This window comes from Ornithodoros turicata, chromosome 4 (assembly GCF_037126465.1).
Source record: "Ornithodoros turicata isolate Travis chromosome 4, ASM3712646v1, whole genome shotgun sequence".
Lineage (NCBI taxonomy): Eukaryota > Metazoa > Arthropoda > Arachnida > Ixodida > Argasidae > Ornithodoros > Ornithodoros turicata.
Genome location: NC_088204.1, coordinates 54,376,406 through 54,390,288, shown reverse-complemented (window position 1 = coordinate 54,390,288; position 13,883 = coordinate 54,376,406). Strand labels below are relative to the sequence as shown.

General features: G+C 46.5%; 1 protein-coding gene across 2 annotated transcripts in view; it reads right to left on the bottom strand.

Moving 5' to 3' along the window:
* Window positions 1-4,354: 4,354 nt before the first annotated feature.
* LOC135391555 (uncharacterized) overlaps window positions 4,355-13,883 on the bottom strand; it is a 202,718-nt gene continuing 193,189 nt past the window's right edge. For both annotated transcript variants that reach the window (XM_064621853.1, XM_064621854.1), the window contains one exon: window positions 4,355-4,525. In XM_064621853.1, coding sequence (XP_064477923.1) covers window positions 4,475-4,525 — 51 coding nt within the window. In that variant the 3' untranslated portion in view covers window positions 4,355-4,474. The remainder of the gene's footprint in view (window positions 4,526-13,883) is intronic.

The following is a 13,883-nucleotide window of genomic DNA, read 5'->3' as shown; positions in this document are numbered from 1 at the left end:
GGCATGTCACAGCAGCAGCAGGAAAACTTCTGAAAAGTTATGTCGTCTTGCGACATGGCCAGGAATGAGGCAGGATGTAACTAAGTTTGTACTCGTTCAATATGCCAGAGAGCAAAACCTCGTGGTGGTTTACCCCCTGGGCGCTTACAAATGGTTCAGAGCAATAGGCCCTGGCAAATAGTTGCTTGTGATGCGATGGGACATTTTCCCCGTAGTCCTAGAGGTAATCAGTATTTGTTTGTGGTTACTGATCGTTTCACGAAATGGGTCGAGCTGTTTCCCCTCAGGACGCTGACTTCTCAGAAAGTGTGGGAAAGACTACTCGACATCTTTTGTCGGTCCGGGTTTCCTGCTCAGCTCATCACAGATAACGCTACCACAAGTAAAGTGTTCTCAGATTCTTGCGCTGTCATAGGCATTCAGCACAAGGAGACCTCCCCATATCACCTTCTGGCTAACATTACCGAACATGTTAATTGGAACCTGAAAATGATGTTTGTTGCTTTCACCATTCAGCACCACCGTAATTGGGATCTTCGCCTGGCTGAACTGGCGTTCGCTACACGGACAACATTTAACAGATCTATACAGGCTTCACCCCGGCGTTCCTGAACTTGGGACAAGAGGCACCTTTTCCAGTGGAGAATGCTTTACGCCTCCGGGATGGCAGTACCTGGCCTCCTTATTCAAGGTTTGCTGAGGGCCTCCGGAGTCGACTGGACGTTGCAGCTCGGACGGCTCGGGAGAATCTGGACGTCGCATGGTTGGACCAGGCTCGCCAGTACAACCGAGGACGACGGAATCTCTCCTACAGCGTCCGTGACGTCGTCCTTCGACCGACTCACCCGCTAAGCGATGCGGTACGCGGCTTCGCTCGCAGATAGGTGGGACGACCCCTTCGAGGTAAGTGCGTGCTCCTCCGGCCTCACTTACAGGCTTCGTCGCTGTGACACGGGCGAAGACACTGGGCCAGTACACATCTCGGACCTGAAGACTTACCACCTCCGAAACCCAGGGGGCGACGAAGGAGACCTGCAGCTTCCTCCTCAAGACCTGGATCCCTTTCCCGGACCTTCCAGGCGCTATACAGTTTGCGTCCCCGCATGCGGTGCGCGTAGCCATACCTATCTCCATCGCTAAGCTTAGTGCTTGAAACTTAGTGTGTAGGGTCTCGTTCGTGTGATTACTATTCCCTCCACGACAGGTTTTCGAGGGCCTTTTCAGACCCTTGCCGTTAGGAGTTTCCTCCTGACTGTTCCATTTCTTCCACTCATTTTTGTAGTTACGGGTCCTCGACCAAAACAACAAGGAGCGGCCCTCCGTTCTGGTCAACAGCAACACTGCCAGCCTGGGAGCTACCGAAGTTGGCGGGACGCAGACCGCCTCCTCCCCCCAGGCGGCCCTCCGTCGTGAAGTGGACAGTTGTGGCTTTCAACCGTTTCTTGAGCTTCCAGGGCCAGCTGGTGGAGCCAACCCAGACCACTCTGTGGAGATGACTCCGACCAAGTCCCTCCCCCGTTCCGGGGACTGACACTTCTGGGCAGGCATCCCGTGGACCCTCCGATTGCTATGACGGAGGACGTAACACGTCTGCTGTGTCCGGTCTGCGGGGTGCCTGAAATTCACCGCTCCACTCATCGCCAGGAACACCTTCACCGCGTTAAGATGGACGTCTTGCGGGAGGAAGGAACAACAGGGTCTGATGCCGCTGCTGCAGTCGCCGTGCTGCAGCTCCACCGCCCAGCGTGGACCGGACTCTCCCCTCCACCACCTCCTGACCACATCATAGACCTCCTCGACGATATCGAACTCTAACAACAACTCGAACTCTAACGTGAGCATTGGACTCTGACCTTCAGCACAGTGTGACCGTTTTCTATGGGACTTACTCCGCGCAAAAACTTTTGAACGGGGGAAGTGTTGGGTCTTGTGATGAAGACGACGCAGACGTGAACTTTGATAACGACAGCGTAAGCTAATAACGATTCGCGGGTGCTCAGACGCTTCTAAGCAGGAGGCGCTGGTGGTGCATTGGGAGGGCATATAAGCTGACGGCTTGACAATGAAAAAAGTTATTTATCTTGGATATTGACGGTGGAGCATCGGGGTCACTTGTTAGGGAGGTATGAAATAAACCTTTGTTTGTGGATTGCAATTTTGTTGATTGCACTGTTGTGGAAACACGGGTTTCCAGAACCTCGACTTACCTTGTTGCTCTCGTTTTTTTGCCTTGATCCTCCGTGGCACGTTCAAAATTTGTGTGTCGGGCATATCGCTACAGGCGATTTCTTGCCGAAATTTCACATTGCGTCTGGAGTCGTGCGTGGCCTATGATAACATTCGCGGACGAAATCCTTGGAGTGGAACTGAGTCCGCACTGCGGTGGCTGTCAGCCAAGAGCTTTGCACTGATTGGTCTTTTGGCAACTTATAATATGTAACACTTGAATGCTCCGATTCTAGCAGCGTAGCACCGTCGCATTCTCGACAACTTCGCCGTGCTGTATCAAGTATCATATCGCCCCAGCTCATAAAAGGCAAGGTCAGCACAATGAAGTGCGCTTTTCAAACGACATCTGCCAAAGAACTGAATTAAGGCGGAGAATGCAAAAGAAATGTTCACATGATTTGTTTCCGGCTTAGCAATAACAGCTGTTTGGCAATCCACGATGCACTGAGAAGGAAACCAAAGAAGCCAAGCGGCCAAGCCAAGAGTCCATGCAAAGCCAGATAAAGACAGATAAACCTAGAGCGGTGCGCCCGTGCACAGGGTGTGCCGATGGTCTGACAGGCGGGCGGGGAAAAGAAAAAAGTGTTTTCTTAAAAACTACCAGTTGGGCCAAAATATTTCGCACACATATTCAGCCTTCATACCCATATCATCGTCATCATGTATTTCTCTCTCTCTCGCTAATGAACACACAGCTCGAGTATCGCTCACTTCTGCGGCCCTTCAAAATCGGCATATCTGACCTTTAACAACCGTAAGCTCTTCTGGCTTCAGCCAATACACGCAGCCGCGAATATTGTTGACCCTCTCTACAACGGGAGACACTTTGATGACTCGGAAGCGGTTGACGCTATAGATTGGATCAGTGAGGTATGTCAACTTCGCGGACCGCAAGTTGGGAAAGTGCTCTCGAACCTCGCTGAATACAGCACATCGAGTGGAGTCTGGAGCAAACCTTCGCTGTGGCAATCAACGCATCATATTTTCCGCTCTGTGTGGTGGGAAGGTATTTGCACGACACAGTCGCTCACAGATATTGCGTCCCGCTTTCTGAAGATCCCGCCCTCGTCGGCAGCATGTGAACAGAACTGGTCCGAGTTTGGCGACATGCACACATCAGTTAGGAACCGCGACTGAAAAATGACAGAGTTGAAAAGTTGGTGTTTGGTGTATGCTGGAGACACTGGAAACATTTCCTCAGACAGCGAGGAATCGGAATAATACATCCTGATTCCTGAACGCGTGTGTGTGAGTGCATTCATTTTATTTATTGTTTTTGGATAGAAAAGAAACACTTTTCGTTGCGCACGACATATTTTATATTTTTCAAAGTTTCCTAAAAACACAAAAAAAAACCAGTTTTTTTCATGCCCAATATTTTTTTTTTTTGCAAATGTACTCGTGAGTGAGATTGCTGAGTAGTTTGAGGGGGAGAGAAGTGTTGTCCTCTCCTCAGTCATCAGGAATGTGACTAATCTGTAAGGATATAGGCTGAAAATGAGTTTTATGTCTATACTAGTTGCATCTGCCACATTTTTCAGGATTTTGGGACTAATGTTTTTAACTAATGTTGGGAGTAATGAATCCAGGAGACGAATGTAGTTTCAAACTTACCATGGGCTCGGCAACTTCCGTAGGATATTGGACATCGTAACACCAATATAAATATAAGAAGCGAAGCTCTTTGGCACATTTAAGGACGTTGAAGACAAATAGCAATTGTACACAGACTTTGGCCCTCAACGGGCCACATCGTCGGAAGTATTCCCCAATTGAGTGACTCGACTGAATCAGAAGAACAATTGATATTTTCCCAACTTTCTGAGGTTTAGATCCAGCTAGCTGAAAGAGTGGACTAAAAAAAATGTGTGTTTTGCCATGCCTCCCAGGTAGCATTGGGCGTTCGAGCTTTACACCATGTGTGTTTCTTTTTGTTGGTCAGATGCTGAAGGAAGCAGTTGTATCAAGGAACATTTTGACAAGAAGAAACAGGGATTTTCGATTGAGCAAAATATATTTAAAGCCGAACCAGTCAGCCCCAACGAAGCGTGTGTGAAGCGCGCACTTGAACGAAAGCTCCCGATTTAATAAGAGGCTGCCACAGTGACATACATTATACATTACATGCAGAAAACAAAATATCTTTATTTAGGTTACGAAAAACAACCAACACACTCTTGTTCCCCAGGACGTTTCTTGCTCCTTGTTCAGAACCCAAGACGCTCTTTGCTTAGCCTGGAGCAGTTCACGGGACCTTCGTTACCAACGGTAGTGGGCAGGACATGTTGCCCGTATCCTGAAAAACATTGGCCTCAACTTCAGTGACCGCAAATTGAGCCATTTCATGATGGATGCCAGTTACTATACCCAGGGCTCGTAAAGCGCCTTCAAGGCCTTGAAACGGAAAGACCCCAAAACACTTTATGAACGTCCAGAAGACGTCCATGAAAGGATACTCCGACATCCTCAAGATATTCTTTATATACCCAAAGATGTCCATTGAACAATACTGGGTATGCCAAGTGCGTATCCCAGGACATCTTCTTCGAGTCCCGAGGACGTCTCACACGACATAACTAGGACTTTCTGTGGACAATTTCCCTCTTCGGAGATGAAGAAACCAGGACATCCCCCTTCTCTCAAGGTATCCTCTGATATTTCTATACTGGCTTTTCTGTACTCCTTTACTGCAAATATTGTGCTTCCGATGTGTCTTTCTGCAATTTTATTTATTTATTTACTTGCAAATACTGCAGACGGCAGCTGCCGTCCAGTCTAAGCAAGAAAGGGTTTACAAATTGAAATGTCGCTTCAGGTTCCGCTCGAATGCACTTATATTGTGGACAACACACAATAGGAAGGTAATAAGTTCCACTTCTCCATGGTACGCACAAAGAACGAATATCTAAACATATCAACAAGTGGCATGAACGGTTTTATACATCTGGAAACGATTTAACCTCGTAAAGTGGCGCGAAGGTGGTAAAAGATAGTGCTCTTTACCCACTTGTAAGGAACTTCAGTCGAGCTATTTTGCGTTGTAAGTATGGTGGTTCTAAATCTAGTTGATAAATCATTTGTGTGACGGATGATGTACGACGATAATAATTTTTTTATGAAATGGGCTTCTGAACTCTGAATTCTTTCAATTCTTAATTTTGTAAGGTCCCACACGTTTGAGGCGCACACAACAGTGGGTTTCACAAGTGCTCTATAGGCGTTTCGTTTTACAGTTCGTATTGTTTGAGAAAGTCTACGTCGCACTAGTAATTTCTTGACACCCTAGCACAAATATATTCAATGTGGCTGTACCAATGAAGGTTAGAGGTGATTATGAGACCAAGGTACTTTACTTGCGTTGCGGTTTGCACACATCTCTTGCCGAAGGAGTGCTGAAATGTCATCGGTTGTTTATTATTGGTGAAATGAAGTGCAAGTGTTTTGTCAAAGTCAATAGCCATTAACAATTGATTGCCATAGCTTAGCCATAACTTTGAGCCATACCGTAACAGTTTTTATTTCAGCCTCAGGTGCCACACATTTCATTTTCTGTTTCTCCTCTTTAGAAAGAGGTAACAGTTTCTTGAGCTTGAGAAACACACAACACGAAGAGGACAACACAAAACTCAAACCAACAATGAAGCTTTAATGCAGAAGGTACACTAAGAGGAATACCTTTGTCGTATACAGAGTGGAATATCGTTGTTTCCGACAAGGCTGACAACTGTAGCAGTCAAAGGCAGTCAGAGCCACAGAATTTGTGAAACAGGAAAGAAAACGGGAAGAAGGAAAAAAAAAAAGTGACTCTCTGACCGCCTTTGACTGCTACAGTGGCCACCCATGTCGGGGCCAAGGATATTCCACTCTCCTTTTTCCTTCTCATCCTATAGTGAGCCTCCTCTCACTGTACATTCTTCATTAAAGCTTCATTGCTGGTTTGAGTTTTGTGTTGTCCTCTTCGTATGGCGTGTTTCTCAAACTACAGCGTACCAGCTCGCTTGCACCATTCTAATTCGCTTCTCCTCTTTGTTTCTTAATAGTATCTCCTATAACCGAGTGTGTGCTTCGACTTAAAAAAAAAACGCCTATTCGCATCCATGTGCGAAGAAGTGCTATATCACGAACGCGCCAAAGTTCGCTGTGTTGCGCGCGCGCCGCCGCCACATCGGTCCAGAACCGCAGCTCAACGTCACAAACATGAACGGTTGAACATAGTGGCGCTACTAGTAGCACCGCTACCGTATTCGCTACTTTTTTTTATCAGTAGCGGAGTAGCGATCGCGCTGCATTTTAAATTGGTAACGTTAAATGTATTTCCGCTACAAATACGAGTAGCGGCAGATTCTACTACTTCGTATCATTGAATTATGAATGTCAGAGAAAATATTTCAGCAGAATTCCGCGCGGCTTTCACGCGAGGCGGTGCCAAAGTCTGCGGGAGGGCCAAAAAGTAGGGTGCGTTTAATGGTTTCTCCGCAGGGAACGGCTCAAGCTATTTGAGATTTGTCACTTCCAGACTGATCATGAAGCACTGCCTCTTAGTTCTAAGTGAAAAAATTCGGATGACAACGTGTATTTAAGGCGCGCCATTGGCTATAACTGTTGCGTTTTTGTCGCATGTTTGACATTTTTTCCTCGTTCACTGGAAGCACGCACAAGTATTAAATTTGGTGTCCTTATAGATGTGGACATGGTTAACATGTTAAAAAATTTCATTCCTTGAGTTAAAGGAGAAGGCCGCGAAATATCTCGGGCAATATTCAAATTCCCGAAAATTGCCAAAATTGGAAGAAATAAAAGGTGAAGTTGCCAAAGTGATACCGACATACCGTCAACGCAAAAATGAAGCTCAACCTGTCCACTTCAAAATATAAAAAATCTCCAGGGTACTTTCTTTTTTTTTTTTGTAACAATTTTTGAAATCTCTGTCCCAGGTGCAAGCGGGCGCACGCTCCGCGCTCCCACCCTCTTCAGCTTGTAAGACTTCAAACGCTACCGGCGCTTTTTTGTTTTGTCCGAGACGTGCAGATTTTGAGATTGTCTGAGCATGTAGGTAGAAATTCTTAACGCGACACGGAAATTGCCTCCCCGCAATAAAGCAGCAAAAGGGTAATAAGTTCAGGTACGCTTTTGCTCTGCCTCTGTCTCTCTCTTTCTCTCAGAATAAGCACGTAAACTGTGACAGATTCAAAGTAATCTCGATATAATATGGGACACAGAACACACACAGTGTTATGTCAGACACAAGATACACAGAAAGCATTGAGATTTGCATATACACAGTTAATGGTCAACCAGCACGTGTGATATAGTCTTTCCTGGGGGCTTAATCGTTTCACACGTTCAACTTAACGGCACGAGACAGCTGAACGAGTCGTTCAGGCTAACGAAACGAGCAACTTTATCGACGCTTTGCGTGGTCGCAATCTGTGCTCCTCGTGAAGCTTCTTCTTTGTGGTTATTTTGCACGTTGCGAGCGCTCACGTGTTGTGATGTCACCGCCCTAGCTGAGCGAACAGCAGGCTGGCAGCGAGGCTGCATCTTCTCTGACCAATAGGACTGTTTCATTTGTTCCGATAGCTCGCATTCTCGTGCTCTCATACATGCTCATTGCGTTCCAATGTTCGTTCCCAGGCTCGTTCGTCATCTTCTTTTTCTTCCCGTCTCAATATATGGCTCGCTAGTCGTGTGAAAATAATTAACAAACATATACATCACTGTAAGGATAATCGTCGAGCTATATGCAACGAATTGTAAATCATTTTTCTACCCTGACGATGGTGTCGGGTGAGAATGGTCTTAAGTATGATACGAGAACTAGTGTGTGCTGAGTTCTAGTTCACGTGGGAGTCCGAGACCAGAAAGGAAAGACGTAGTGGTATCAGAAGTATCAAAAGAAGAAAGAGGAGGAACTTTTTCTTCAAGCATGGAAGTACAACGCGCAGCCTTACAGTCAGGCTTCATAAACAGCGCGAACAGCATTTCTTCCCGAACGGAACAACTTTACAAAATCTATCTGGTCCAGTTGAAAGACATCCTGACGCCTAAAATAAAATAAATTCGCAGTGCAACAGTTTTCTAGTGAGCTTGAACAGAACGTCAGTGAACTGTTTTAATTCCATGTTAGCAGTGCGAAGCAAGAAAATGTTATGAAACTATTCAAGACAATCGACCTCATAAAATCAACAGAATCCTTTGCTCTTCTTTTCATTGCTACATCAACACTATGTCCGCAATGTACTATTAAAGAGAACAATTCGAACACTACTATATGCATCCATTTCGCCTTTGTTGTTCATCACAACACCCGTAGCTATCAAGACGGAGTGAAGTACACAGTCACAAGTCCTCACAAACGGTGCGGAGAGCGTTTCTTGGCGGACGGAAGAACTTTACAGAATCTGTCTCGTCCAGTTGAAAGACATTCTGACGCCATCACGTCCACGGGACACAGTTAGCTGCTTGTGTGATCGCCCAAGCGAAGAATCACTCCGCCATCTTTCTTGGGCAGCTTCAACGTCAGCGTGTCGTTACGAATAACGAAATGAAGAAACTTATCGACGCCCTGCTGTGGCACAATCCCTGCTCCTCGTTTAGCTTCTTCGTTGAGGCTATTGTGCTTTTAACGAGCCGTTACGTGTTGTGATGTCACCGCCCTGAACAAACTACAGCTGCCAACGAGGCTGTAATCTTGTCGACCAATGAGGTTGTTTAATTTTGTTTGGACAGCTCGCATGGTTTGTCTATGGTTTGTCTATGGCTTGTCGTTGTCACTTCATCGTCTTCTTTCTCGTCTTCATCTGCATCTTCTCGAGAATATCTCACAGCCCTCATGTAACTACTGGTGTAAATACGATGAAAGGGGGAGCATATCATTTTGTACACAGCCATGGAGCAATACATGTTCGTTTCTGCAGAAATTCCGTTTCTGCAAATCTCCAAATGAAGATGTTTCACATTCTAACGAGTGGGTAGACCCACTCGTTAGGCAAACGATCTAATTTGATCGTAACTGGACCTAGAGATTACGCCCCTGTCACTTTAACGAAAAGAGCGCGTCATACACCACGTGCTCGAGCTCCCGAGTGCCTCGCGCCTCGTTAGATCATGAGCCATAGAGGCGATGAAGCCTGTGAGCACGTGAACAGATTCGTTAGGCAGACGACACCGTCGGTTGTTACGCGAGCAAGAGATTACGCCTTTGTCCCGTTAAAGGACCATGAAATGATATTTGACAAGCCCACGATCATTTTTAATTAGTTCCTCTGTACTAAAGCATTCACTCTGTGAAATATGAAATTGAAAATCGTACAAATAGCGAAAATATTCTATATTTACCACAGGCGTGAACGGCAGCTGCTACGGCCCGCCTCCGAGGCGAACTGGCCGTGACATCATACACAGAACATGTTGCCGATTCGCGGACGGGCTTTTGTGAGCAAAGTGCAAAATTTTCAAACAAGCTTGCAAACTTTGTCATGAAATATGTTTTAATTTGACTTGGAGACAATAATGTAACTAACCGTTGATACAGAATCCTACGAGAAATGTTGGTCTGGCAGACCTTTCCTTTCAATAAATATATATTCCCCCCCCCCCCCCCCCCCCCGTTGACTGTCAGCATGGTTACCGGAGCACGTTTTCCTTTTTGAACTTCTTCTTCGTCAGAACATACCCTCGTCGGCGACATTTTACGAGCTGCTGCGTACCGAACGATCCATAGACGCTGTATGTGTCGCATAACCTCTTCCTCAATTGCTGGTAATTTGCCTTTCGCCATATTTCAAGTGATTTCGACGGGAGATATACGACGTCGTTATTGTCCAAACCGAAACCACGCATGCAAGTGGTCCGGTGGGGTGTGTCTTCCTCGTCGTTCACAGTTGGCTGAGAGGATTGGATGGCGATGACGTAAGCCCACTTCGAAGGCATATATCCAGCGGTCACACCCTGCTATTTTTGTCTGATAACTGCGCCTCCGTTGTACTGAATACGGTTAAAAGTCGATGTGCGTACGATAGTGATGAATCATGAGAGTGGTTTCCTGCAGAATACTGGGAATTCTCGAAAATCATTTTATGGTCCCTTTAACGAAAAAAGCGCGTCACGCGTCACGTGAAACGTGTCAAGTGTTCGTGTTAACGAGAGCTCCGCCCCTCGTTGGCTCGCGAACGATGGAAGTGGTTAAGCCCCCTGGCATGCTAAGGTGCGCTCGCTTGTACTTGGCGTAGTGAAGTGTGAAGTTTTTCTTCGGTGGATGCTGATATCACACGTACCTTCTTTGTGTTAGTTGAGACGGCTTCAAAATAATGAAGTTCTCGTGTTCCAGGAATTGCTCGAGCCATTTCATGGCGATCCTGCAACGCAGCCTGCTCCGCCGATAGATCTCCAAAGGACACCCATATGGACAATATGTTCTGAAGGCTTTCTTCAGCCCAAAGGAATAAATCCCGCGGATTTAATATTTGACGACCAAAAGGCCTTTGCAGACTCGCCTTTGCCCCCAGCCGCTTAACAGTTCCACCAATCCCATCGCATGCACCTTTCCCGTGGGACGTACCAAAAAGTTCAATGTTGCCGATAGTCCAAAATCCTCTTCACGAAAGCAAAAGTTCACAGAATTCTTTTTGTTCTTATATTGAGAAGCAGAGCCATCCAAGAAATAGTGCAACTTTTTGACTTCTTGATGTGTGCGTGAGCGGGTAGGAAATGCTGGAGGAACTTCTTTTGGTACAAGTGTACAGAAGCGTTGTAGTGAGTCAGGGATTCGGAAATAATGACGTAAGACAAATGCTCCAGGATTGGGTCAGATTGGCAGCGAAGATACACTACTATGGGATGCACAGTTGTCTTGGAAGTATTCCAGTAGAACGACTGTGGTGAATTTTTTGCTAGAAAGGAGTAGTTTTCTGAATAATCCAGTTGAACAATCGCTTCACTGACGGGAAGGTCAGCCTTGAGCTGTCGCAAATAAGCCGACTGCGACGAGCTGACGAAGTGATGTCTCTTTAGTGAATTTAGTTCGAGAATCAGCTTCTCGGAAAATTCCTCTATGAGAAGAAGTACTGTTTGAAGTGATTCTCTATCGCCAGGTACTGCTGAAATGTGATGATGTCCTGGAACTCATCGGCATGGCTGAGCTTATTAGTGAGTTTTGCGCGTAGAGGTTTCAACTTTCAACCCCGGGTACTGGGTGCATCGTCGTAGCATGCACTCTTCCTTGTCGATGGCACAGACCATTAGCCGCAAAAGGTCTTTTTAGTTGTCCTGAAGTTCCCGCAGCATGAAGCATCATCTTCACGTTTTGATGATAAGAGCACACACAGACTGAATGTGTTCCTGGGTCTCCAGCAAGCACGCACCAGGGGGGCCTCAAGGATGCAAGTGTAGAAAATCCAGCTTCTTGAGTTGGGTTTCTTGCCTTCCATATGAGAAAAGCTTCCTTCAAGCCTGTAAGCATGATCCTCTTCTGATGACACTTGAGAACATCCTTTTGTCCTGGCATGCAGTAGGATATGAAGTCATCTTGGTAAAACTTCTCAATTGATTCCTCGGTCACAAGGGACAAGGGAGCCCTTCCTCTCGCTGAAGATGGCTCGTTCAGGACGCCCATCGTGTTTTTAATTTCTCGTGCTCGGCGAAAAAGACGTTTCCAAGCTCCAAAAAACTGCATTGTTTGTTGCCTCGATCACGACGATGGGGACAACCTTTTTCGATTGGCTCTGTTTAGCCGAATATTTCTTACTCAGCTCCTGAAGCAGGAATTCATAATCTTCCGCGGTTATAGGACATGACTCTCCTGGAGTGGATGCCATCGGTACGCCCAACGAAGATTCCACGGCTTTCCTGGCTTTGCACTCTATCCTACGGAGCTTCTCCTGTGCATACTTCTGTCTCTGGGGTAGAGCTCTTTTCCTTCTCAACGGAGTGTCACCAATAAGTTCCAGCGACTCGTTGAACGACGCCAGGTCACGATCTGGGCTGGACAGTGGCGCCGTCTCACTAGAAGTATCAGACTGATGCTTCATGCACAGCATGCAACATTTGGAGCACAATCTGTCCCCAGGAACTAGCCCAAGCCTTGCTGTGTTCTTTGCTAGGGTTGACGATATTATTTTAGTTCCGCGCACTCTCTTCCTGTGCTGTCCAAGGGGGTCGACGCAACACTTGGATGCCATCTTTAAAGGAGCAGTCTAAGACCGAGAAAAAAATTATTTTTTGATCGTGATGAAATGTCCGATCACTAAATGACGTTTTCACGCAAGAAATATGAGCGTAGCAGAAAAATATCGCGCGCAGCAGTCAATTGATTCTCACGAGTGCGGGGAGCTCTCTCCTACTCTTGGGAAGACACGTGAGAAATGACGGGCACCTCCGTCACGATGTGACGTTGTACGTTGCGTCCACTCCTAGGGCTCGCAAGTGATCTCGGCTGCGATCTGAAACCGACAATTGTCAAGGTGACGGCGGGCTCCTTTCGCGCGCGTTGTTCTGCCCAGAGACGCATGCGCATCAGAAACGGCTGCCTTTCTTTTTCTTTTTTTTACAGAACATAGCGTCGAAAACATTGGTCATCTGATCAGTCTGCCGCCGGTGAACTTTCTTTGATTCTTTTCGGTTGCACGGCGAAGACACGCAGTGCAACGAAATCGGGAACTCGCGTCTGGATTGAGGTCAGCACTCCTCCAAAAGGGAATGGGGACGTGCAGGTGCAGTGCGAGTGGAAGTTGCAATATCGTTGAACTAGTTCAATAAGTTGCAAACAGAAAGAACGCACTTTGTTTGTCTTGTTTTCGAGGAATAAATACAAGGTGAGCCGCATCATGTTGCATCGCTTCGCGAACAGCACGAACTGCCACCCTGCGTGTCGCCTCATGTGAGACGCTGGCACTTTTCGTTAGTTGGAGACGTATATAATGAACAAAAACAATGACTATAAGACACACGATCGCGTTACCATTATGAGCGTAATGTTTTATTGTTCGTTTGCACCTCTGTTTTATGCCTCAAACCAACAGAACAGAATGAACCGCTGTCAACAAGGAGCATGCTGTGTCCGAAGCAGACGAATTTTCCGTAGCAAATGAGAGCACGTTTAACGTTTGACGTCACAGTCAATGGGGAGTGGCTTGTGGCTGGACCGTGCGAGCCTCCTGCCACGGAAGCGATTTTATAAATCGAATTGCGCTGTAACAAAACATTGTTCAGCCGAAATATTTTACAAGAATGATTTTTGCACACTGCTTGACAAATTAAAAACGGTTTTCAGACATTCAAATTTCCTTTCCATGCTCCTTTAAGGTGTACCTTCGGACGAAGAGCGCATGGTGGTTCTTGCAAACGGTAGTGATTCAGGAACAGGCGCGTTTCCCTCCGGCAGAAATAAGGTACTGGGTTTCTTCACTTAGTTCAGTTAACTTTGTTGGAGGGGAAGTGCACTCATCGCTGCATCCATTGGGATCAAATCAACAAATTGGACTGTCACTCACATTCACTGACGTAGATGGATGCTCCATGACCACTTTCACAACACATTGCGCCGGACGGGGCGCATGCACATAGAAATTTCGACGAGTTGAAGTCAATGTCGTTTATGTCAGCCGAGTTACTGAGGCTGACTCCATGGACGAAGACAGTGGCGGCTGACCTGCAGC